The sequence below is a fragment of the Haplochromis burtoni genome, unplaced genomic scaffold (genome assembly GCF_018398535.1).
Source record: "Haplochromis burtoni strain Fernald_Lab_line unplaced genomic scaffold, NCSU_Asbu1 Contig_587, whole genome shotgun sequence".
NCBI classification, from domain to species: Eukaryota; Metazoa; Chordata; class Actinopteri; order Cichliformes; family Cichlidae; genus Haplochromis; species Haplochromis burtoni.
The window spans coordinates 16,992-41,801 of NW_024582948.1; the positions used below are offsets into that span (position 1 = coordinate 16,992).

Below are 24,810 nucleotides of genomic sequence, written 5' to 3' on the forward strand. Positions count from 1 at the left end.
TTATCTCATCTTGTTGTTTTCATCGATCATTCAGATCCCAAATGTAGCAGAAACATCAATTTCATACTTCTGCCAACAGCCACTGCTGGTGGGCCTTCCTGAATCCATTGTACTCATTTCCAGTAAACAAAGACTGGTCTTGGGCCCAGCTGGCCTGCCCCAGCACCAGGAATCCCGCGCTTCCTATGCTGGAGCCATGTGTCAGTAGATGCAGTTACAGATCCTTTTTTCAGCTCTCACTATGTAACATTGAGGCCAGATTCAAAGGCGCTACAGCAGAACTGGCTCCCTACCTGGCTGAACAGAAGCGCTCCATCCTTGTCTTTGAAATTGTCTGTGAATTGCCTCAGAACAGGAAAAAAGAGGATAATTGTGACACATAGTCTTTGATTTATGAATATCTGAAGGTAAAAATGTTACAAACATGAAACAATTCTTTCTTACAAACCACAATTAATAAAACATCTTCTCCAAATTCTTTATCAATCCAATCTTATCCTTTCACTACGCACCTCTTTACCCCACAACTGGTGCTGGCTCATGACTGCCCTTCCCAGAGCCCGGTCTTTCTGGAGGTTTCCTCCTGTTAAAAAGGGAGTTCCTTTTTCCCACCATTGCCAAGTGCTGACTCACAGGGGTCATCTGATCGTTCTCGCTTTGTATTGGTAGCAGGAACAGACAATAGAGATGGAAAAGCAGACCACATTATGGCTTGCAGATGACTTTTATTTCTTAGTTTTTTCATCACACATTTAAGACACCAAATTGTACATTAGACATAAATGAATCATCATCACAATAAACCATGGCTGCATCATGACAAAACGCACAATTTCTTCTGAATATGCTGTCCTTCGACCATGGCTTTGGAGCACACACATATACATCGTAGAAAACACGTCATTCAACGCTGCAAAGAATGAAAAGCTCCACAGGGAACTTGATGTCTGCCTCTCTGAACAGTAGAAGAGCTCTGCCAATGCTTTGGGTAATATTCTTATCCTGTGTGGATAATAAAAGCAGCTGGTAAAATGAATATATAGATATTTTAAATCAGAGATATGGACAGCTATCTGTGTATATAATAAAACTGATTGCAGACCTTGTCATTTTAGTGTGCGCTACATGTGTCTATGTACAGTGATGCATTTTTGCTTTTTTTGGATGTTACCTTGGCAATCGATTAAAACACACTTTAGCCCTGGAGAGTGGCAGTCTGCTGAGACTTCCTCCTGACATGTGGATAATTTAGTAGCAATAAAGTAGCAATTTTTAATGAAAGATGTCGTAGCTTATTGGGAGAGTAAAAAACAAAACATGGTTTAAGCAGGACGACGGCTCCACCTGCAGATACTCAAGATACGCAAACTCTACTGATAAATGTTTCTTGCTAAATTATGTTATTGACAGATAGTCCATATTAATATGTATCTCCATGAGACTATCAGAACTGAGATCCATTCTCCAGAAAACTGTTCAAAGTGGTCAGCAAAGCTTCTACCACCTTCAGATTTATCACTACTGTTATTCACAAATGCATTTTAGAACGATACCCTCATGTTTGCAGATATTCTTCTTTTTAGGTTTTCACATTGTGAGGACGACATTATTTTGACTGCATCATTCAATTTTTCAAACTCAGAAACTGACTTTCATTTTTATTTGACATGGGTAGCTGTGACACACATATGTTTCTAACATTTGAGGTAAGTTTATATGCATAACTACAAAAATCTTCACACATCCACACAAGAATTAGGGCAGGTTCTGGGCCAAAGATGAATGGATAACAAATTAACAGCTGGCACACTGTGGAGCTCCAGATTTGCTATTTGATTACACCACAAAAAGTCTGACATTTTGAGCAAACCTGCTTTTTATCACATAAGATACAATGCAGCACCATCTTAAATCACATGTTACTGGTTGTAATGATGCATGCTTGTGTATGTGTGAGACTACTTTATATGGAATATGCTTAACTGTAAGCACATCATGGTACAATGCACTCTCATCCGCCAGTACAGCCACTGGTGGATGAGTCAGGGAGCGGCAGTCAGACAGGAAACTGCTGTTGAAGCTGAGCTTCCAGCGGGCAGCTTAGGTTTACAGTCTATTAGCTTGAGACAGCATAGTTTTAGCCTGCTGTCTGAAAAAGATAATCCAGTTTCCTGCAGCAGACCATGCTCAATACGTCATAGTTTCTGTGTGTAACAGGCTGGCAGTGTGCAAACTGTTGTTTTAGTGTTGTGTATGTAACTAATTATGTTCCAAAATGCAACAAATGAACAAAATAAGTCTTCTAAATGTTCTGTTTTCTTTACACATGATTGTACATTTGAAAACAAAGCAAATACATGGAGCACTGTGCTTGTATATGAAGCGTTGTGATTCACGCTAGTAGATTTGTCAATTTTAGATTTTGCCAATAACTTGATACTAAATGATACAGAAACACACATTAGATCTAAATATCCTTTAAAGGTGTGTACCCTCACATTATGCTGCACCCACATGGTTTCCATGGACAAAAGACCAAAATGCATAGGAAAACTGCAAAACGCACGTCAATAATGTCTCGATGCATGCCATTCCCCAACTCTCTGTCAATGGTACTCATGGCCACTGATCGGTGGTCATGACAATTTGCATATTAATGATCCAGGAACTGATCTCCCAGCCCACTGTTCCTTCAGTGGTGCTAGTTTCACTCATTGTGCAAATGTACTGTTTATAAGATTGGGGAAACCTGCAGTCAGCTGAGACTGAAGAAGTCACCTGGATGAGTGACAAAAAGTTTCTCCCACTGAAAATGTCCAGATGAACAGGATGCACTTTTGGGACACATCAGTAATCCTTTAACTGGAAGTAAGAACTTTGAATATAAGGTAAGGTGACGATGGCTGGTCTTCGGGGTCTCACTGACTCTTTTATATTAAATTAGCTCTGGCTCTTTAACTGGTTCTGTTTAAAATGATTAGACCCTTGATGTTAACTCGTGAACCAGCTTGTGTTTTCTTCCATTTCCAATGGAACCATTCTAGTTATTCAGTGGAAGCATCTCGTTTGAAGCAGGTGGAATGTGGGACTTCACTTTAATGTCTTTGCTATAAGATGTGTACCATTGTACAATCAAAAGAAAATGCGAGTTCATGTACATATCTACAAATATGAAACTCATGGAATACTTGCTTTTAATGGGTGTAGCTGCTGTCATGAAATCATGGTAAAAGAGTGAGGTAGGCTGAACTGAAGCTTTGTGTGAACTGAAAGGTTCAATCAGTGCCTGCTGAGTGTGCCATGTAAAGGTAGACTCACACTCATGATATTTGTACTACCATGTAAAAACAATCAGTTTGAATTTGATGGCAGCAGCATGTTTCAAAGAAGCTGGGATGGGGCGGCAAAAGGCTGAAAAAGTAAGTGACACAAAAAAGAAACATTTTATACGTAATTAGACTAACTGATGACAGGTCAGTAACAGGACTGGGGGGAAAACAACATCTGAGAGAGAGATCTGCAAAAAAGTGCTTCAACAACATTGTAGAGCAATTTCAGAATAATGTTCCTCAACAAATAGTTGCAAAGACTGTGAATATCTCATCATCCAAAGTCATAAGCTCAGAAGATTCAGAGAATCTGGAGAAATCTCTGCATGAGGGACCAGGCTGAAAATCAACATTAGATGCAGCTGATCTTCAGGTCCTCAAGCAGACACGATCCTGTTATGAAATCAGTGCGTGGGCTTAGGAACACTTCCAGCATCACTGTCTGTGAACACAGCTCACTGTGTTGTCCACACACACCACAGTGCCACCATCTCTGGACCAAAGCTCATTTAAAATGGACTGAAGCAAAGTGAAGAAATTTTAATTTGAAATCAGAAAACATGGACACTGCGTCTTCTAGACTATCCGACTTGCTGTCAGTGCTCAGTTCAAAAACCTGCGTTTCTGATGGTGTGGCAGTGCATCAGTGCCTCTGGAGTTGGCAGTTTTAGAGCAGCATATACTCCCATCCAGATGGCATGTGTTTCATGGAAAGCCTTCATAGTAGAAGAGTCCTTGCTGTTACCAGCTGGTGGAGCATCATAAAGTGAAAAATATCTCTATGAGACAAGAATGGGACAGCATTCCTCTCCCAAAGTCTACAGAGTGGCAAGCATGACCCTGTTTCTGAGATGTGCTGCTGCCATCAAATTAAAATATTACATATTTCTCTTAAAATGATATGTTTTCTCCGTTTAAACATTTGATATGCTTTCTGTGTTCTATCAGGAATAAAGACGAGCCAATTCTGTTTTATTTAAATTTTACACAGCATGCAAACTTTTTGGAATTGTACTTCAGGTTGGCTCAGGAGGAAGACTGATGACTTCATCCTCCAGTCTGCAAAACACTGAACCCCAAGTTCAATGTGTATGTGACTGTTAGAGAAAAGCTCTCAGGTGTAGAAGAAAGTGCTTGTGTGAATGTGAGTGCAAATGGTTAAATGACGCTTGCAGTAGAACAGGCTTCGGGTGCTCAGAGGAATAAAGCGCTATGTGCCATTTCTGAACTGCCTAATGAACTTTACACTGATGCTCTGCTACCATACCAGTAAATATCATGTACTTGTTAAAAAGCAGTTGTGCGTGTGACCTTGTGTGGGTACAATCAAAAGGAATAACAGTGTTTTACATATAATTAGATATCTAATTATAACCTGAAAATGATATAACAGTGTCAAAGAGGTCTCTGGGAGTGATTAACCTACAGAAAATGATCAGCTCACAGATTTCTGCTTTGTACTCTGGCTGTGGCGTCACTGTTTGTTCTGACTACTTATCAGACCTGTGTGGAAGAAACTGCCGGATGGGCAGCGTAACAGCGGCACCGGTGCCAGACCCACTCCACATTTACCCTCGCTGTGTCCTGGTTCCACGCTTCAGACCATTCCTAAGCAAAGATGTTTACACCAATGAAATGCTCAGATCTGTCTTACCACTGTAAATCTGCTCGACTTTGTGTGCGCCATTCACAAATGAAAACACATCTTAATTACTTCATAAAGTTTCACTGGCAGTGCTATAAAAAGCTGCTGGACAGAAAAAACTGCTTTCTGAAAGTTACATACAGTACTTCTGTACTGGTGTCTTTAAATATCAGCAGTAGTAAAATTAATTACATTACGAGGGAGAGACAAAAATACAAGAGCTTACTACTGATGACAACGGTAGAAGGCAATAGTCTTCCACTCAGATGTAACTATCTGTCTTTTGGTGTTGTGTCCCCACCCCAGCGCTCCCCGCATGCATCGCTTTGATCACTAGTAGACGCTCCAGGCTGTGGTTGCCTAGGTGACCTCATGCATTTACAAATGTCAGTCACTCCAGTGGCCTCCAACATGAGAAAAGTTCATCCTGGGCTTTTTGCCCATCGCCACTTGAAGTCAGACAATGTCGCTGACTTTCATTGCTCACCAAACCACACCCACATTTCCTGGGTGGACACAGCTTTGCTGCTTTTTTATTTGTTGCTACCAAACAAAAGAAAGAATTGGCAGCCTGCGCTGTTAGTTAGGTAGTTACGTCTGTAACTACCTAACTAACAGTACACAACCAAAATCCCTGCATAGTTTTTATTTTCAGCATTAGTGTGCAGTATGAAATTGGAACAAAGAATGAAGTGGCCATCTTTTCAGTTACAGTCCAATTATAAACATGGGTGGCATCGCACCACTACTGAGCGTGCTACACATGTAACAAAGCACACACCTGACCACAGCCATCAGTCGTGCTTTGTCACTGGTGAAACTGAAGAATCCAGCCTAGAATGGCAGTGAGCCACTGCTTCTCTTTAAGGAGCCTCTTAAATGACGTGTGAAAACACTGTTGTGAGCGTGGATATGCGCTCATTGGTAAATCCGACTATAAACTCTCTACAGTTCATATGCAACTTAGATCTAAACTACTAATTGGATAGATAATCTCAAAACCACAACAGCAGATTACATTGCATCATTTATATACAGTTTATCTATTTGAAGTCTTGTAACCTATGTCCTCCTAATATTTACTGTATGTCACATCACAAACATGGACATTATTTGCACTTCAGACCAGTCAGGTCCGTCAAAACCTTCTTCAGTTCATCAAATCATAAAAAGACAAGATAGTAGGTCAGACAGTCGTTTGCAACCTTGACAGATGTAAATAAAAAAACTGGATAAAATCATGTTTCTTAATATAATAATCAGGAAATCTTTTTTATCATTTGGTTCCTGGTAGTTTTTTCATCTTGCCTTCCATTGTTTCTCCTCTGATTAACCTGAACTAATTTACTGTGATAATTAACACCAGAATGGGCTCTTTAGTCATTTTTCCTCCACTGCATTTCCCTTTGTCGTACTTTATTCCTTATCATCTTCACTTCTTGCCTTGTTGTCATCACAGGAACCGTGCTGACACAGTAAACCTCACTTGAATGTTTCATGGTGAGAGATCACTTTAAATCGATGACCTGAGTCTGGGACTGGGCCTTGTCCTTGGCCTAAAACACATGAAAGTAGATGTTTTTAAGTAGATGTTTTGTTTTTTTTAAAATATAATTTTCTATGCACAAAGCAGTTTGAGAGGCACGCTGACTTTTAACAGTTATTTTAAATAATCATTTGAACTTCAAACAAAATGAAAAAATATTTTCTTTAAGATAGGTTCAGGGCTGTTCAGCAGGCACTTTAGTAGTGGTGCAAACCATTAGCCAAAGAAACCAGAATTAATGTTCAGTACAAAGAAAAACATGTATGCATGGCACCACAAACCAACAATAAATATATCAACAATTTCTGGCTGTTGGATGGAAACTTTTGGCATATTGTCCAACCCCTACAAGAAATGTTTTTCATCTCAACGTTGTAAGAAGTTTGAAAGGTTTCGGACTCTGGAGCAGTTTAATGGAATAGCTGACTAACAGAACAACTATAATTCTAGCTAGGGATGCAATGATGCGACATTTGGATCAAATATTGGTTCAAAACCTGGATGGAATATTGGGGAGCCAATTCATAGTCTGACAGTTAAATTGGATCAATCAATCCAAAAATATTTGTTTCATGTATTTATCCGATTCTCATTTATTATTTCACAAATAAATACCAACAATTCAGTAAATGTATTCTCTTAGGATTAAGTTAGGTGTTCAAATGGAGCCAGATATACAGCAGTTATGGCCAGTCTCACAGGAAAACAGCTTATTAACACTGAAACATTGATGTGTATTAGCAGATAGTCACAAAGTATTAGATCAGAAAAATGTGAATGGATGCTATTCTACTTCTAACTTTGCTAAAATGACTAAATACCTGGTGCTACTCTTGAGAAATATTTACAGTTGTAATTATTTCAACTCAAAGTTCAAATTTAACACATAACATATTTAAAAAATAAATCCCTAACCCTAACACATTAATGACGGCTTGAATTATATTAATATTAAATGTTGGGTATTTATTCTTAATCTCCAAGTTCTACAAAATGTCGACAATCATGGGCCAAATAAAAGCAAAAAATAAATAAAGGACAGTAAACCTGAAATTAGGATTTCACAGGATATATCAAACTAACTGGCCATTGATTTAATGCTATAATAAGTTAAGAAAAATAACGTCCAACTTACCCTGAGAGATGGTCGAGGAGGCCTAACTGGTCGTACTGGCTCTGGTACTGGGTTTGTCTGCCTTCTCTGCAATGGCTCTAGGTCATCAGCTACATCAGGACATCCAATGTATCCTCCAGCCCCAAACACTGAACCGAGATCACCTTCTAAAAGGTTGTGGTGGATCAGGGCAGCAGACGAATTAAGGTCCTGGCTGGCAGACATGCCACTGATGGCCATGTTTAAAGTACTAGTATTTGTGGTATTCGAGGTGCAGACACTGGGGTTACTGAGCTGCAGTCCCAGCATATTTTCGGATGCCACATCACTATCTGAGCTGTCATTAACAGAACTGCCATCCTGTTCTGGTTCCAGAATGCACTGGATGTTGTTTGCTTCAGGCAAAATGTCTGTACTCAACAAGTCCAACCCCTCCTGGTCAGGTAACTCCTGATTTTCCTGAAGTTCCTGCTTATTGTAGCTACCTGAAACTAGAACGCCCTGGTTTTCCTTGCTATTAAAATCCAAAACTTCCTGGTTACCATGGCTATCTAAATCTAACACTTCCTGATTTTTAGGATAGGAGAAGTCCAGGACATCCTGACTGCCAAAGCTGTGAGGTTCCAGCACTTCTTGGTTATGACAGTCACAAGGTTCAAGTAATTGCTCACTGCTATTATTCCGACAAAGGTCCACAACTTCTTGATTGTTGTGACTACAGAGTTCCAGGACTTGGTTTTTATGGTTAACCACCTCCCTGTTTTCGAGGCTAGATGGTTCCAGCACTTCTTGGTTTCCATTATTACACAAATCTAGAAATTCCTGGTTATTGTGGCTATCATTTTCAAGCACTTCTTGGTTTTCATGGGTATGAGGTTTCAGTATTTCTGGGTTATTATAGCTTGAGAGCTTTCTTTGCTCATTGTTGTCATTGGTACAACGGTCTATTGCATCCTGGTTGTCATGGCCACAGGGATCCAATACTTCCTGGTTCTCTTCTTGAGGGCTCAGCTTAAAGCCATAAGGGTCAAAGTCCCGTGTCATCTGGGAGGAGGTAATGTCAAACCCATAGGCATCAAAGTTCAGCTGATGTTGAGAAGAGCAGGGTTCAGGGTCAAAGGTCAGATCATCATCAGCAGGTTCTGGACTCAACTCATCTTCATCAGGGTCTAAAAGAGTGTGACTAGAATGCTCTGGGCTGAGTTTAAAGCCATATGGGTCAAAGGAAGACTGACTGGTTGGTTCATAGTTCAACTCAAGGCTGTTCTGATGTGAGTCAGGCTGAGTGAAAATGTTCTGGGACTCTAGTGAGTTCTGTGGAACAGCAGGGATTTGGATTTCTTCTTTGATGTTCCTAACCTGTTCTGTTTGCTGACTGTAAGTGACATCACAGGGCAACGTTTCCTCTCTGTTGCCTGTCCAACCTGGCTCCAACAGGACAGGTTCGCCAACAGCTTGAGTCAAACCAAGACACTCACCTAGCAGAAATATACAGTGAGTAGTTAAGAATAGAATTATGACGCAGTTACAAGACCACAATTTTAAGACGTTAAGCTTAAAGAGTCTGAAATAATACGATATTCAAAGGTTTAAAGTTTATAAAGACAATTATACTGCTCAAAATTGCACATCTAAAATCGAACGTAGTCAATGTCCAGAAATGCTGTCAGTCCATTTTCACAGAAAAAAGATTTGTGATACTAATTTAAATTTTCATCACATGCAACATATAAAACAATAGGGGGCATATTTTTCCCCTAAAGGCCTCTGAGTGGGCCCTGTGGACACCCAAGTTTGTGAATGCGATAACTCGAGAACGAGGCGATGTAGGATTTTCAAACTGAAACCATCGGCATCTAAAATTCTCTAAAGTTTGTATCCCGGTGACCTCGACCTCAAGGTCAAGGTCAGAGGTCAAGTTTTCTGAAAATCTTCTAAATGTGATAGTTCAAAAAGGACGTTATCTAGAATGTTCTAATTTATAGTATAGGTGCATCTACTAAAAATCTCAGATGAGTTTGAATCCTGGTTACCGTCACCTCAAAGCCACATAGGATTTTCACATTCATCCCACAGGCGTAGGAGGCTGAGGAGCAGCACTGACGGCTGCCGTTTTAGAAAAGAAATTCAGTCTGAAACTTTTTTGTGTAATGCAAATGTGTTCCTAGGTCAGCAATTAAAGTAGACACCACTTAAGCAGGAAACTGACTCCCAGCATCAGCATATGCACATGCACAGTATCTCACCAAAGTGAGACACATTTTTGTAAATATTTTAGTATAATCCTTTCATGGAACAATACTGATGATATGACACTTTGATAAAGTGTAAAGTAGTCAGTGTCACAGTATAAATTTGCTGTCCCCTCAAAATAACTCAACATACAACCATTAATGTCTAAACTGCTGGCAACAAAAGTGAGTATGCCCCTAAGTGAAAATGTCCAAACTGTGCCCAAAGTGTCAGTATTTTGTGGCCACCATTATTCTCCAACACTGCCTTAACTCTGTTAACGGGAATCCTCTTCCACTCCTCCATGATGACATCATGGATCTGGTGGTTGTTAGAGACTTTTCACTCCTCCACCTTCCATTTAAGGATGGTTCCCTCAATTAAGTGTAGTGCCAGCAGCACTCATCCAGCCCCAAACATCCCACCACCATGCTTGACTGTAGGCAAGACACACTTGTATTTGTACTCCACCTGGTTGCCGCTACACACCGTTGACACCATCTGAGCCAAATAAGTTTGTCTTGGAATTGCTGCCCACACAGACACTATTAATGTGTAAATGATTAACTAAAAATCTCGTCAACACAAAGTTCTTTATTTGGAGCACATTTCTACAAGATAAGTTACTGAAAAACTGCTTGTGCTTAAAGTGCTTTGGCACTCTTTGGCAATACCATAGGTAATGTAAAACTTCATCATCACATCAGCCTCCTCTGATGACCTGTTTGCTGCTGCCTGCCACTGAAAGGCAATGGAGAGAGGGGACACTTGGGCAGTGCATTTATTGCAGCATATAATGTGTTTTCTGGATACACTGTGCTTTTTCAGCGTTCAGAGGTTGATGGCACCGTGTCAGAGCTGGCTATGAATTTCAGACAGATCAGGCCTTAACTTAACAAAAAAGTTATCAATCGTTCTTTTCATCTTTTCTCATTACCCACAGCTACATCCACTTCTGTCGGGCCTAGGCTGCTCACTAGGGCTGCGTATCATCACTGATTTCTATTATCCATTCAATTCCAATTCACAAGGTCCCGATTTAGCCTCAGACAGTCAGAAATATTCTAATTCTGATCATTTATCAGTACTGATACATGTGAGACTTCATCAGAGGTGTGAGCCTTTGTGTCAAAGTAACTGAGGATAAAACACAGAAAAACATGAAGGAGATTTTCCTGGCCTGGCTTTTTATAGCAGATAAACTTAAAAATATTCTGCAATATTGCAAAATTTTTAATTAAAAAAATAAAATTCAGTATTGAACAGCAAAAATTAGGCTTTCTAGTTCGCGGCCATTTAAGTCAATAAAAAAAAAGACAGCGGCCAACAGTGCTGTAAACCACGGTAGACCGGCGGGTAATAAACGAATGAAAAATGTAAATGACGATGTTTTTCAAATGTGAAGCGTAGTTTGGATCTTCTTTTGTTGCTGGTTCAGTGAATTTTGGTTGGAGAGAGATAAAACCTGCAGCTCAGAATCTCGCACAAAAAAGACGTAAACACAGCGCGGACCGGACGCATCAGAATCAGTGAGCTGTCGGCTTTCACCCGTGCCCTCGGGTGAGAAAGCCGAGAAAGAGAAAGCTGATTCTGATGCGGCGGCTCTATGTTTACTTCTTTGTGCAGAATCCGTTTTCCTGCCCTCATTTGCTGTTTGTTGAAATAGTTTTGTGAGCTTTAACCTGAGATTCTGGCGTTTCTGGCAAAATACATTTATATTTGTTATGTTGTAACAAGGATTTGTCCACCAGGGGGCAAAAGTTGTTGAAGAGTGGTGTCAGTGTGTGTGGCGCATGAGGTCAACAAGGTCTCCGTGGTTCCTGAGTTCTAGGATATCACAATATTTAAAAGTTGATTCAGGATTTAATGAATCGATATCGCTTTATTCGAGCTACTGACCTCTCTCTATCTGCCTGCACTTTCAAACGTACAAACGAAGAACAACTACCAATCAGCGGTCCCGCCCCTGACTATCTCTGATTGGTTTAGACCACGATAGGCGCATAATGTGTGTCAGTTGTTGACCACACGGAGATTTTCAGAGTTGCTGAGAATTTTATTTTATTTTATTTACTCGAAACGTTGGTCACACCGGTGAGACCTAGGATTTTTTTTAGTTGCACCACTGAATAATTTGGTCACATTTGCGACAACACACCTTCTACCCATTTGTACCTGAGACCTTGTAACACTAACAAGTCACATGACACCAGGGAGGGAAATGGCTAATTGGGCACAAATTGGACATTTTCACTTAGGGGTGTACTCACTTTTGTTGTCAGCAGTTTGTGGCTGTGTGTTGAGTTATTTTGAGGGGACAGCAAATTTACACTGTTATGTACACTGACTACTTTACATTGTATCAAAGTGCCATATCTTCAATGTTGTGCCATAAAAAGATATAACAAAGTATTTACAAAAATGTGAGGGGTGTACTCACTTTTGTGAGATACTGTAAATGAAAGTAATAAAAAGTAAAACTGAAAAACTGTCATGTCTGATAACTGGGCGTGTGACTAAAATATAAATTACCTTGCTCTAATCCTGCTGATGACTGAGTAATAGCCTCTCCAGCCAGAGATCCCAGACTATGTTCTTCTATGTCGGAGGGCGGGGAGACAGCACCAAGATCGAGCTCATACCCATTAGGGTCAGATTCTACAGAATACTGTCCCTGGGAACGCCACCCTCGGATAGGCTCTGGCCCCAGCTCCTCTGACGAACTCTGAATGGGTTTAAATCCATGAGAATCATCTTCCATAGCAATGGTGTCCAGGTCCTCTCGACTGTAGCTAATCTCTATGTCACTGTCTTCATCTGGGAATTCTGACTCAAAGCACTGAGTTCCCGTTGAAGCTTTGTTTTCAACACAAGACAGACTGGTGTCTGCTTCGTCACCGGCATTTCCTGTGCTCTCACCAGTGGCAGTATTCGTCAACGGAAACAAAATATCTGCTGCGAAGGGGTCGCTGCCTTTGAAAGGGTCAGAACCAAAGCCATCTGAAAATCAGAATATTTAAAGAGTTTATACTTGTAAGTTTTGCTAAGAACAGTATTGAAGTTGAGTAACAAAACAACAAAATGAACAAGAGCCTCTTTATGTCAAGTGAAGTTCTGTTTAGATTAGTGGTCTATTATAACTCACCAGATGAGTCTGTTTTAAGGAATAGGTCTTCATTGAAGAGGTCATCTATAAATCATGTGTAAAAGAAATGAAATCACTGTACTTTATTAATACCACTGCAACAAAAAGTAAAGGTAACAAAAGCATATATGATTAGTTTGCCAAAGAAAAAAATCATCATTTATCCCACGATGTCACAGCCTAGCTCCCTCTGGTCCCTAGAGTTGAAGGAGTTTTGATGCCCAGCTTGGGTTGGTTTATTTTCTGAGCCCCTACTCTAGTCCTCTCCTACTCCAGAGTTTGAACCACATACACAGCCCCAGGATCAGAGCTGCCCGATGTCCTAGTGGGAAAAGTTCTACTTGTGCATGAATTAAGTTGTCCCTTCTGACAGAAAAAAAGCTGTAGTCTCCACCAACCCAGAGGCTGGATTTTAACAGTTCTGATTCCCAGTCCTCTGGCTGCCATAGTTCATGTCCAGTTCCAATTACCACCTTAAGGCCAAATCACTTAACCCTCAAACAATTCAATTACATCACTTTTGGGTGTAGCCGTAGCGCTTGAGTATGTTCATATTCTAACAGGAAGATTAGGTATTGCAATGATCAACCACTTCTTCAAATTGATGCCAAACTACCCAAGCAAACAAAGTCACACGCTTGAGTGATTTGCTTGGAAAGATGCATTGGCACAGCATTCATTCAGATTTAACTGTCTGGGGGCCAGGTTGATGTTCGAGACATGCAACTTTTCTTAACTTTTCAGTACTGCAATGCAAAGTGAACGGATACCCACTCCAATTCAGCAATGCGTGTCACCTCTTTCAAAGTAAAGAGTGCCAAAGTCTGAAATCCACGACAGCAATAGTAGCTCAGCCTCTGAATTTGTTACATACGGTCACATTGACAGCGGGCGAAGGGGTTGGCTTGGTAGAAGTCCAGCTGGCTGAGGGGGTTGGGGTTCGTAGTGAACTCTTCCTGGTCTCTTTCGTTTTCCCCTTCGGCGTTGAGGTCCCCTTCCTCCAGGCCATCCTCTATGTCAGACCTATCCATCTGTGGACGCGTGACAACCAGAGGTCACAACACCATGGCTCTATCCAAAACTAAGGAAGATGCCTTTGACTAGTGACAGCTGGTGCTGCCAAGTTACACCGGTTAGAGGTCTTTAAATTAATTTTAACTCCTTTCATATCAATAAAGTCAGCACTAATTACAATGTCAAGTTTTTGGATGGATTTTAGCCTAAAATGTTTTGCACATAATTCGTGCTATGCATGACACGACATGTTCTGTAAGAGCGAAGCTACCTTTGGTGAGCTGGTCCCACTGTCATCTTCTTCTCTGGTACCGACTAGATTATTGCAGAAAGGTGAACCACTGCCCCCCTGGAGGTGTTGGAGGCACAGAGAGAGAGATAGTTACTAAAATGTCACAGAAAAGAAAACGCAAGACACATATATATATATTCTCCATGATAAAAACCTGTGAAAACTGTAGCATAAATATGAAAGACATAGAATAATACACTGAAGAAAAAAGATCACAAACAGCTCCAGATCACACACTAATAGTCCACATGCGTGAGCTTGATTCACTTTTGATTCCCCAGAGGAAACGTGAATTCATATCTATATTTCCCTGCTAAATACAGATACTAGTTTTAAATTTGAATTTAAATTGAAATTCATTTTTGATAGATTTCTAAAATATTTGTGCTTTTTGTTTTGATTGTATAAATATCTTTTTATGGTCTAATAACTTTGTTAAGCAGTGTTTTTAAAATGTCTCATATTCAGCACCTTGGCTCCTCCAGTCCAAATGTGGAAATGCCCTGGAGAAGATAATTCATGCCAAACAGCCACTGGATTGGATATAGTGTAAGTGCACAAATGGCAGTATGAATGTGTGCGTAAATGAGTGAAATGGGAAACGGACTGGTTCTTATATAGCACTTTTCTTCTCTTCAGTCAAAGTGCTTTATAAAACTTGCCTCAATCACACAAGCACTTTTTTCTTTTCTTTTTAACATCCACACACATTTACATTCCGATGGATGTGTTAGTGATCAACTTCGGGTTAGTATCTTGAAAGGGGATATTTGGCATGACTGGAGCAGCCAGGGATTGAACCACCAATGTTCAAATTAATAGATGATCTGTTCTGCCTCCGGAGCTACAGTCACCCCAGAAAGAGCAGAAAAGTGCTGTATAAATTGATCATTATACAGCACTTGCCACAGTGCAATATAACACAGAAGAGTGTTTGTTATTGACTTTTTATTGAAATTCAGCAATCAATATACTGTGCACTTTCATTTTAATCAGTAGTTACAAAGTAAAAGCCTAAATGTCCTGTTTTGTTTTTTTTACATGTATGACCCACAAAAAAAACAAAACAAACAAAAACCCCTAAAACAAAAACAGGAACATTAATGGACATGAAATTGTTATTACACCAAATCCGATTCGAGACTAGTACAATCCAAGGTCAATGTCCGGTCTGTGTAGTATCAGACAGTCCATCCATTTCTTCCAGCATCAAGCAAACAGGTTCCTCTTATAACTGGCGTCTGCTGTCATTCTCTCCATCCTGTAAATGTCTACTGTGAGCCACATGCTCAGAGTTGGGCTTTCTGTGAGAGCCATTTTTTGTAATGGCTCTCTTGGCTGCCACCAACAAAATAATAAACAGATATTTGTCTCTCTTTAGTCATCCTTCAGGCATTAGTCCAAAAGATTTAACTTTACTCTCCAAAGGCAGATGACTTCCTAAAGTTGTATTGCATTGTGTATTTCCTGCCACTAGGTTTTAATACCAGGACAATCCCAGAAGACATGACTATGATTTGCTTTAGTATTTCCCCAGTGAATTGCCCTCACAGCAAGATATTTGGTAAGGGGTAATAAAATATCTTGCTATACTACATTTCCATCGATATGTCCATAATGTTGTCCATTTTTCCTCCCTCCATTTCCCACTTTACGTTAATATATAGAGTTGAATGTATTTCCATGTTTTTAAGCCCATTGTATACGCCAGAAATAATGCCTCTATATTTGTTTTTCTTCCCTCACAAACATGTCCAGCAGCTGTTTACTTGATTCTTGATACTGATTCTTCCTTTTAGAGCTGCTTTTTTCATCCCATGGAATATCGGGCGCACGTCACCATTGTCATTAGTTTCCAAATAAAAGTGGCTCTGCTCTTTAATGTGGGGATCTTTCAGTATGCTCGAATTCAATTTTCTTGAAGAAATGGATATCGCTACCAGGTGGTGCATACGCATTTAGCAGCGTAATTGAATTCCCCTCAGTGTTTTCCCTCATTGAAATAAATCACCCCTCCTTATCTCTTATCGCAAATGTTTTTTCAAAATGCTTGATAAAAGGATGGCAACTCCTCATCTTCATCCAGAATTATGAGATGATGAAAATACATTTGTAAAACCCATTCTTTTTCATTTCTCTTGTTCCTTGTAGTTAGGGCGGGTCTCCTCTGCATATTCCCTTCGCCAACTTAAAACCCAAGCTGCATAATCATGATCTAGGGCAGCGGTCCCCAACCCCCGGGCCTCGGACCGGTACCGGTCCGTGAGTCGTTTGGTACCGGGCCGCGAGAGTTGAGGCTCAGGTGTGAAATGTTTGGTTTTCAGGGTTTTTATCAGTTTTCAGCGTGATTTTGTTATCGTTTTTATCGTTAACTCGGTTTTCCTGGGTCTTTCCACGTGTGTTATGAATAAATCTTCTTTTTTTCGGTACCGGTACCAGTTTTATTTTGTTGTATTTATCCGCGACACCTTAAAGGCCGGTCCATGAAAATAATGTCGGGCATAAACCGGTCTGTGGCGCAAAAAAGGTTGGAGACCGCTGATCTAGGTTAATCCTGTTTCAAATCTATCCAAATCCATGTTTCTGCCAGGCTGCTTTCAGTGTTGTTTCGTTCAATCTGAAGTTGGCCATCTTTACAACTATGGACCGTGGCGCCATATTTGGTGGTGGCTTTGGCACCAGAGTGCAGTGTGCTCTTTCCACCTGTAGCTCAGTGGAGTCAGGCAAATCCACTACTGATGGAGACTCCTCCTACAATCCTTCTTTAATGCCACATATTCTAATGTTTTCTCTTCTGGATCGTCCCTTTAGGATGATTTTTTTCATCATCTCTGTTACTGCTTCCTCATTAAGCTGTATTCGGGTTTCATGATTCTTTCTTCAGCCTCTTCCACTTTCTTGTTTGTTTTACTTATATCTTCTCTGATTCCACTCAGCTACGCACAGTTGACTTTTCTGAATTTATTTAGTTCTCTGATTGTTCTCCACTAGCCTCTGCTTGCTTGCCATTATCTTCCATGATGCTGTTAGCAGGTGAGATCTGGTCGTCTGTGTCTCCCTCGTGTAGCTTGTGTTGCACAGATTTCATTCTATTTTTTCCTCTTTTTTGGCATTTTGAAGGCCTCACTCTTATTTCTTATTTTCACAAAAGAAACTTTGGTAAATCAAGTTGCCGTGTGCTATTTTTTTTTGGAGCCATGGGCACATATTTGACATTAGAAAAATCACACGGCCCACCACCAAACAAAAATGTCACAAAAAGCATGTTGATAATTTTTGCCCGCGCACCAGGTATAGCAGAATTGGATTATCCAGGGCCCAGGCCAGACTGACTACTTTTTCTTTTCAAATATTTATCTATTGCTATTACGCCCTGTGTCGTCTCACAGCATGACTATTATGTAATTTCTTCTTCGCCTTCTTCTGTTTTACTGGCAGTTGGCAACCCATTTAATTAGAGCAGGTAGTTTTACTGCCCTCTAGTGGAGGAGAGTGTAATTGTGCCGTGGCACAGTGGTTGGGAAACACTGGTCCCACAGTTTTTATTATTATTATTATTATTATTATTATTATTATTATTTCATTTTGCTGTAACAAAGACAAAAGAGGACATTCTGTACAGTCTTTTGACAGATTTTTATCTTGACTAATGCAATATTTATGAATATGTGTAAAACTTTCATGTTTCAGATCATGAAACAAATTAAAATCTTAGACATGGATAAGTAAATAGAAAATGCAGCTTTTATATGATGCTATTATTTTTCAAACCACAACCGCTCTGAAGCTGCTGTTAATCAACTATGTGCAATATCTCAGTCTCTACAATATTTTGGTCTCAGTGGAATTAACATCCCATATACCATGTATATAGTTCACTCACATATATGTACACATATATATTGCATTTTTTTCCCTCGCTGTATATTGTTTTCTCTTCTTTACTTTTGCAACTTTGTGGTCCAGCTACCCAGTTTCGCTGTGCAAGAAACTGCACAATGACAATAAAAAGCTCTAAGTCTCAAAGCTGAGAAAAGTTTATGTGGGACCTGCCTCTCCCAGTGTTTTTCACACCCGTAGATGCTTGAAATCACTGAGTGTCACTAACTCTCTTTGGTCTCTGGTTATTACACCACTGCAAATGGCTCCCTGCAAAGATTTAGGGAGCGGCAGGTAAAATATGTCGTATTTAAACTTTCAGGATCTGCTGTTCTTTTTGCTGGTGAAGTGTGTCATGTTATCATGCCTAAGAATCTCTCTAAGTTCCACAGAATAAAAGACTGTAGATCCTTGAGGGTATGGAAAGAGATAAAAAAAATTAATTAATTATTTGAAGTGTATCAAACAACTGTCCAGGACTGGACTAATAAGCCGTAGAGCAGATGATCTGAAACAGCTGACAGATGGTGTCCAGAGAGAAACATAGGTCACAGCTGTATAACGTGTATTAGAGGCAGCCATGTAAATCTGTAAAAACAGTAGCTTCTGTGACCAGAGGTGTATTTCCCATACAAGAATATTCAATTCATTATAGTTTTGTTGGACTAACGACATCGATTTGTCAAAGAAGACTAAATATTTATTTTCCAAATACATGAAAAAAGCTATCCATGCCATGGGCTTTCTTTCCGCAGTGTCCAGTTTGTCTGCTAGTAGTTCCTTTATGGAACACTGGAGAAATCTGCTTTCAGAACATAGTGAATAAATGTGGAGATGATAGTTTCTAAACCTTCTGTTCTTAACAGCGACTAAGGCCTGTTCTCACACTTCTAGGAATCGTCAGTATTGTTTTAGATCACACTTGAAAATTGTCATTCATATTCAGTAAGGTGTACTCGCCATCATCATTGCCATTTACCATTATGAGGTCAGCATAGGCAGGCAGTGATTGGCTCCTTCCCCATGGCCTCAGAGACGGCAGATTATCTTCAGTGGTGTCTGCAGGAGATGTTGATTCATCCAGATGGCTTTCTGGAGTGACTGCACCTCCTGACAGAGAGTACAGGGTGTGCTCCTCCTGCAAGAAACACACACAGGAGTGGGGTGAACATGAAAAGCTGGTATTGTTAAACTTAAGAAACCAGATACATGTTTTCCTCTTTTTACAACACATATTTTATTTGAGATAATTAAATGCAAAATGTTTTTGTGTTTCTCTGAAATCAGAAAAACAAACTATATTCCTACCAAAAAAGGGAATAGTTATTTACTTCATTCACTTTCTTAGTGCAGTCATGGACAGATGAAAATGGCTGAATGAAAAAAAAATGGTCCATTTTTCAAAGCTTTAGGGGATAAGTGATATTAATAAAATAGAAATCATTGATATGAACACTTTATGGACAGATGCACTCAAACATCCTTGTAGTGATCGTTGTACCTGCAGGATCTCTTCATAAGACTGTCTGATCGAGTCTTGTAGAGGACTGTTCCGCTCTCCAGCCTCTTCCACTTTCCTCTTGGCCTGTTTCACCTCTTCTCTTAGCTTCCTCAGCCTCCATCTGGCTCTGGAAAGCTCCCTCTCATACTCCTCCACTTGGCTCTCCTTCTGTGCCTCCTCTGCCTGCAGAGATAGGATCTGGAAAGACAGGACTCAGTCAGTCCAGTGGGCTACAACAACAAATGTATTAGCTCATCTTGAATTTAAGAGCAGTGAAATGTCTTTCTGATGAGACTGATAAGAGCAACACAAGGTTAGAAGAGTAACACATGAATTATACATCTGTGTCAGATTGCATCACAACTTACACATAACTGTAGTCCAATTTTAACTACGCTGCAACCTTCAATGTAACCTGACTTGCACCTCCCAAGGAATGTAACTCCATGTCATGTTACTGTCTACCATGATGACTTGAATGGTGCGGAAGGTTGCCGTGTAGGGATAAAAGGAATTTCTGTTCACTATATAAACTATGATGTAGATTTCCTGCAGAAGTTCAAATCATGCTTAAGTGGCACGAAAAAGAAACACCTGGAGGAACGTTTAGCAGTAACTAATTATTTAAATAAGCATTAATTAAGAAGCAGCAAGTGTAACGGTATGACTGCACAGCTTTGGAACGGGAGTCGCAAGTTCGATTTCCGCCTGGAGTGACTGTATCCAATAAGAGTCCTAGGCTAGACCCCCATGCTAACCAAGCCTACCGCAGACATGAGCGAAGGAGATAAATATGAAGCCATACTTGCTCGGACATCGCCCGGATTAACAAGGTCCGCATCAGGTGTTAAGAAACCAGGGCACCCAGATGAGAAGTGGGCTACAGGAACAGGAAGGCATCGGTGGGCAAGAGACAAAAATAGTGCACTGTTGGAATGCTCTACACAAGTAACCCCAGTGGAAGGGGTTACACGAATATGATTAAGATTCTTATGGAATCTCCAGTACCCAGCATCCACATTGATGGCAAAACAACTAGTAGCTCAGTGTTCCAACATTCGGAAGAAGGGACCGCTCTCATGGCTAGAAATTGAAGAGGTACAACACACATGCTATAGAAAAGGGGAGCCAGGACGACAGGTCAGGGGGGAGATACCATTACCCCCACCTGAGATTGGGTACCAAGCCCATGTGCGATAGAAGAAGGATTGTTGAGTGAAAGACAGATTCATGGCGAAGCTTGAAACCTGGATCCTCCATAGCTGGTTACCGAAACTAGCAAGCTGATCTACACCACGGCAGCAATGAACAGTGAGAATCTTGGCTACAAGTTGAACAGCCACAAGGAGCAGTACCCTCCATGGAGAAGGAGACTACAGGCCAAGGTCAAGGTAGGCGTCTAGTCTAGTTAGACAGTTCTGTGAGTCCGAGCAATAGGCAGGCAGGGTGAACAACACCCTGTTGACCATCCGAGAAACCTTTTTGCAACGAGTTGCTCCTGCAACCCTGTCCCTGGCTAGTGCACCCACATTCTTAGCTTCCGCTTCTCTGCGCTCCCCTCTCCTGAACCATTTACAGGGGAGGTGGGCCAGTGCAGAGGCTTCTTCTTCATTCTGCTCTGCTATTCCAGCATTCTTCCAGGGCCTTTCCCAATGTTAATTCAAGGGAATAAATAATTGTTGGTTCCTTTCAGGAACCTGACTTGTAATGGGTCAGATCTTACCTCCTGGTGACATTCTTTAGAAATACTTACTTATGCACAGTTCCTGTAAGATTTTAAGGTTTTATTCCACCATCCTTTGTGCACAGATGAAGCAGCCCATCAGTTGCTCGGCCTTTGACAGTACCCGGTCTGTAGCCGAGTTCTCCATTAATTTTCATGTTAAGGGCACAGAGACAGGGGGGGGGGGTAAGAAAACGCTTTGTGCTCCCCTTTAAAAGGATGAGCTCGCTGCACGGGATGAACCCAGGTGTTTTGAAAGCCTAGCAGATTTTGCAATCAGGATTGACAATCGGTTGCATGAAAGAGAGAGAAGAGGGTTAGAGGTTACAAGACCGGGTGGGCACTTCTCCATTCGTTTTGCTCCTCTGACCTTTCTGACTAGCTCCATGAGTGTCTGACAGCACAGATAAAACAGCTGCTAGTCGATGAGAGACACCCAGAATGGCTAACTGAAGGCTGAAGAGACCTGATCTTCAAGGACCCCAGTCTTCCTTGTTGGCATTTGCTATGCCTCCCCCTGAGCCAATGCAACTGGGATGCACAAGGTTGACATCAGAGAAATGATGGAGGAGGTTCGACGAGCAGTTGTGTATGTATTGTGGTTTGTTGGGCCATTTTCTGGCCTCTTGACGTGTCTGGCCAAAAGACAGTGCCTACCAGTAACTGTGGGCCGTGACAGGGATACTAAGTGGGCAGTGCCTCTCCAGATGCCGAGGGTCCCCGTATGCAACTCCTTACCACCCTGTGTGGCAAGACCAGGACCTATTCATTACAAGTGCTTTTGAAGGCAGGTGCCAAGCAGAGTCTGATTGACAGAGATTTGGTGCAACAACTTGTGAGGTTCTGGTAGCTGTAAATGCTCTCAATGGTCAGTCACTTCCCTCCGTCACTCACCAAACCAGCTGAACTTATTCGTTAACAAGTATCTACTACCTTGGTCCATTTCTCATTACTCCTGACAGTCCAGGTTCCTCAACACCTGACCTGGTGAAGTCCAAGCTGTTATGGCTTCAGTTAACAGCCATAACAGTTATGGCTTCAGTTAAATATATCGCAAATATTCCGAGATAGGCTTGGTTAGCATGGGTGCCTAGCCTGCTGACCCTTACTGGATACACACCTTCGCGTTGAACCCCCAACATACAGTTCCAAAGGGGACAACTGTGCTATCGTAAGAATAGCAACAACAAGGCTGGAAGACAGAGCAATACTGGAAGAGCATATGGGAGAAGGACACAACCCAAAACAGCAATGCTCATTGGCTAGTAGATCTAAGAACAGACCACAGCAAAGGTCGCCAGTATGAAGAATTGGACAGAACCAGGCCCTGACATGGTTCACGCCTACTGGCTGAAGAAGCTGACTGCACTCCACGAGCGTCTGGCAGCGGAGATGAACCAGCTGCTAGTCAATGAGAGACACCCAGAATGGCTAACTGAAGGCCGGACAGTTCTGATCCTCAAGAGCCCCCAGATGGTATCGGTGACGTCCAATTACCGGCCAATAACCTCCTCAGTACCACATGTAAGCTCCTGTCAGGCATCATAGTGGCTAAGATGAACAGTCACATGGGTCAATACATGAGTGGGGCACAGAAAGGAATTGGCAAGAATACCAGAGGCGCAAAACACCAGCTAGGTTGGTGGACTAGGCTGACCAACCTGTGCACTGCCGAATTGATTACAAGAAGGCCCATGACTTGATGCCCCACACCTGGATCCTGTAATACTTAGAACTGTACAAGATCAACATGACCCTAAGGGCCTTCATCAGGAACTTAATGGGGATGTGGCAGACAATGCTAGAGTTCAACTTCAAGCCCACAGCACAAGCCATCATCAAGTGGATCTACCAAGGAGATGCTCTGTCCTCACTACTGTTCTGAACCCATCAGTGAGATCATTGATAAGATTGGCTATGGATACTGACTATGGAATGGAGCAATTGTCAGCCACCTCCTCTACATGGATAACATCAAGCTAATGCCAAGAGTGACCGAGACATCGATTCACTGATCCAAACCACCAGGATATACAACAATCACATCGGAATGTTGTTCGGGCTGGAAAAGTGTAGTCGGATGATAACAAAGAGAGGGAAGGTAGTCAGAACTGAGGGGATTGAACTACCAGAAAGCAACAATGCAGACATAGAGGACAGTTACAAGTACCTGAAGAGGCCGTTAGGTAAGAACGGAGGTTAGAAGCCTATCATCAAGATCAGGAAGCTCCTGACCATGCGTGGAGAGTTTCACCCCAAGTCCAGCACCCTTAGGCTGTATGGTAAGTGGAAGGAAGGAGGTCAGAGACTGGTGAGTGTCAGCACCACAGTCCAGGATTAGACAACGAACTATATTAGGAAGATGGCTCAAACTGACTGCCTGGTCAGTGACAACTTGAGCCAACAGAAACCCAAGAAAGAGGAGGAACCATCATGGAAGGACAGGCCCCTGCACGGTATGTACCACCGGCAGAGAGTGGAAGTGGCTGATATCCAAAAGTCCTACCAGTGGCTGGACAAAGCTGGACTGAAAGACAGCACAGAGGCACTAATCATGGCAGCACAGGAACAAGCTCTCAGCACAAGATCCATAGAGGCTAGGGTCTATCACACTAGGTAAGACTCCAGGTGCAGGCTGTGTAAAGATGCCCCTGAGACAATCCAGCACAGGGTCCAGATGCTAGCAGGCAAGGCATAAAGGGAATGCCATAACCAAGCGGCTGGCATAGCATAGCATAGCATAGCATAGCATAGCATAGCATAGCATAGCATAGCATAGCATAGCATAGCATAGCATAGCATCTTTATTTATAAAGCACTTTAACATAAAACCACAGTTCACAAAGTGCTGTAAATGCAAATAGCATAAGCGTCAAACTCAAGGCCCACGGGCCACATCTGGCCCACGGACATTTATCATTTTATATAGACTTATTATTATTGTTATGCATGGCCTGCCGATATGAGGCACTAATAACACACAAACTACAGATCCCTTGCTGAATGCTAGGCTAGCTGGGAACATTCCCGAAGCTAGCGAATTGCGAAGCTAGCCCCTTACAATGGCGAAGAGAAAAGTTGATTCTGAAAACAGAGCCTTTAAGCACCGGTGGGAGACTGAATATATGTTTACAAACATTGCCGGTAAACCTGTGTGTCTTATTAGTGGAGCTAATGTGGCTGTAATTAAGGAATCTAATTTAAGACGGCACTACGAGACAAAACATCAGGATAAGCTGAAAAACCTAAATGCAGAAACTACAGAAAGTAGAAGAGCTAAAGAAGAATCTGACATTTCAGCAGATGTTTTTCACCAGAGCAAAATCACAAAGTGAAGCTGTTGTGAAAGCAAGTTTTATTGTAGCAGAGGAGACAGCCAAATCAGCCCGG

The 24,810-nt window shown here is 41.4% G+C and overlaps 1 protein-coding gene across 4 annotated transcripts in view; it reads right to left on the reverse strand.

The window, feature by feature from the left end:
• Positions 1-66: 66 nt before the first annotated feature.
• The window catches only part of LOC102289786, a 34,008-nt gene continuing 9,264 nt past the window's right edge, over positions 67-24,810 (reverse strand). For all 4 annotated transcript variants that reach the window (XM_042214557.1, XM_042214556.1, XM_042214553.1 and 1 more), the window contains 8 exons: positions 19,698-19,895; positions 19,176-19,334; positions 14,297-14,374; positions 13,886-14,042; positions 13,012-13,056; positions 12,399-12,866; positions 7,656-9,112; positions 67-6,530 (listed from right to left, as the gene is read on the reverse strand). In XM_042214557.1, coding sequence (XP_042070491.1) covers positions 6,483-6,530; positions 7,656-9,112; positions 12,399-12,866; positions 13,012-13,056; positions 13,886-14,042; positions 14,297-14,374; positions 19,176-19,334; positions 19,698-19,895 — 2,610 coding nt within the window. In that variant the 3' untranslated portion in view covers positions 67-6,482. The remainder of the gene's footprint in view (positions 6,531-7,655; positions 9,113-12,398; positions 12,867-13,011; positions 13,057-13,885; positions 14,043-14,296; positions 14,375-19,175; positions 19,335-19,697; positions 19,896-24,810) is intronic.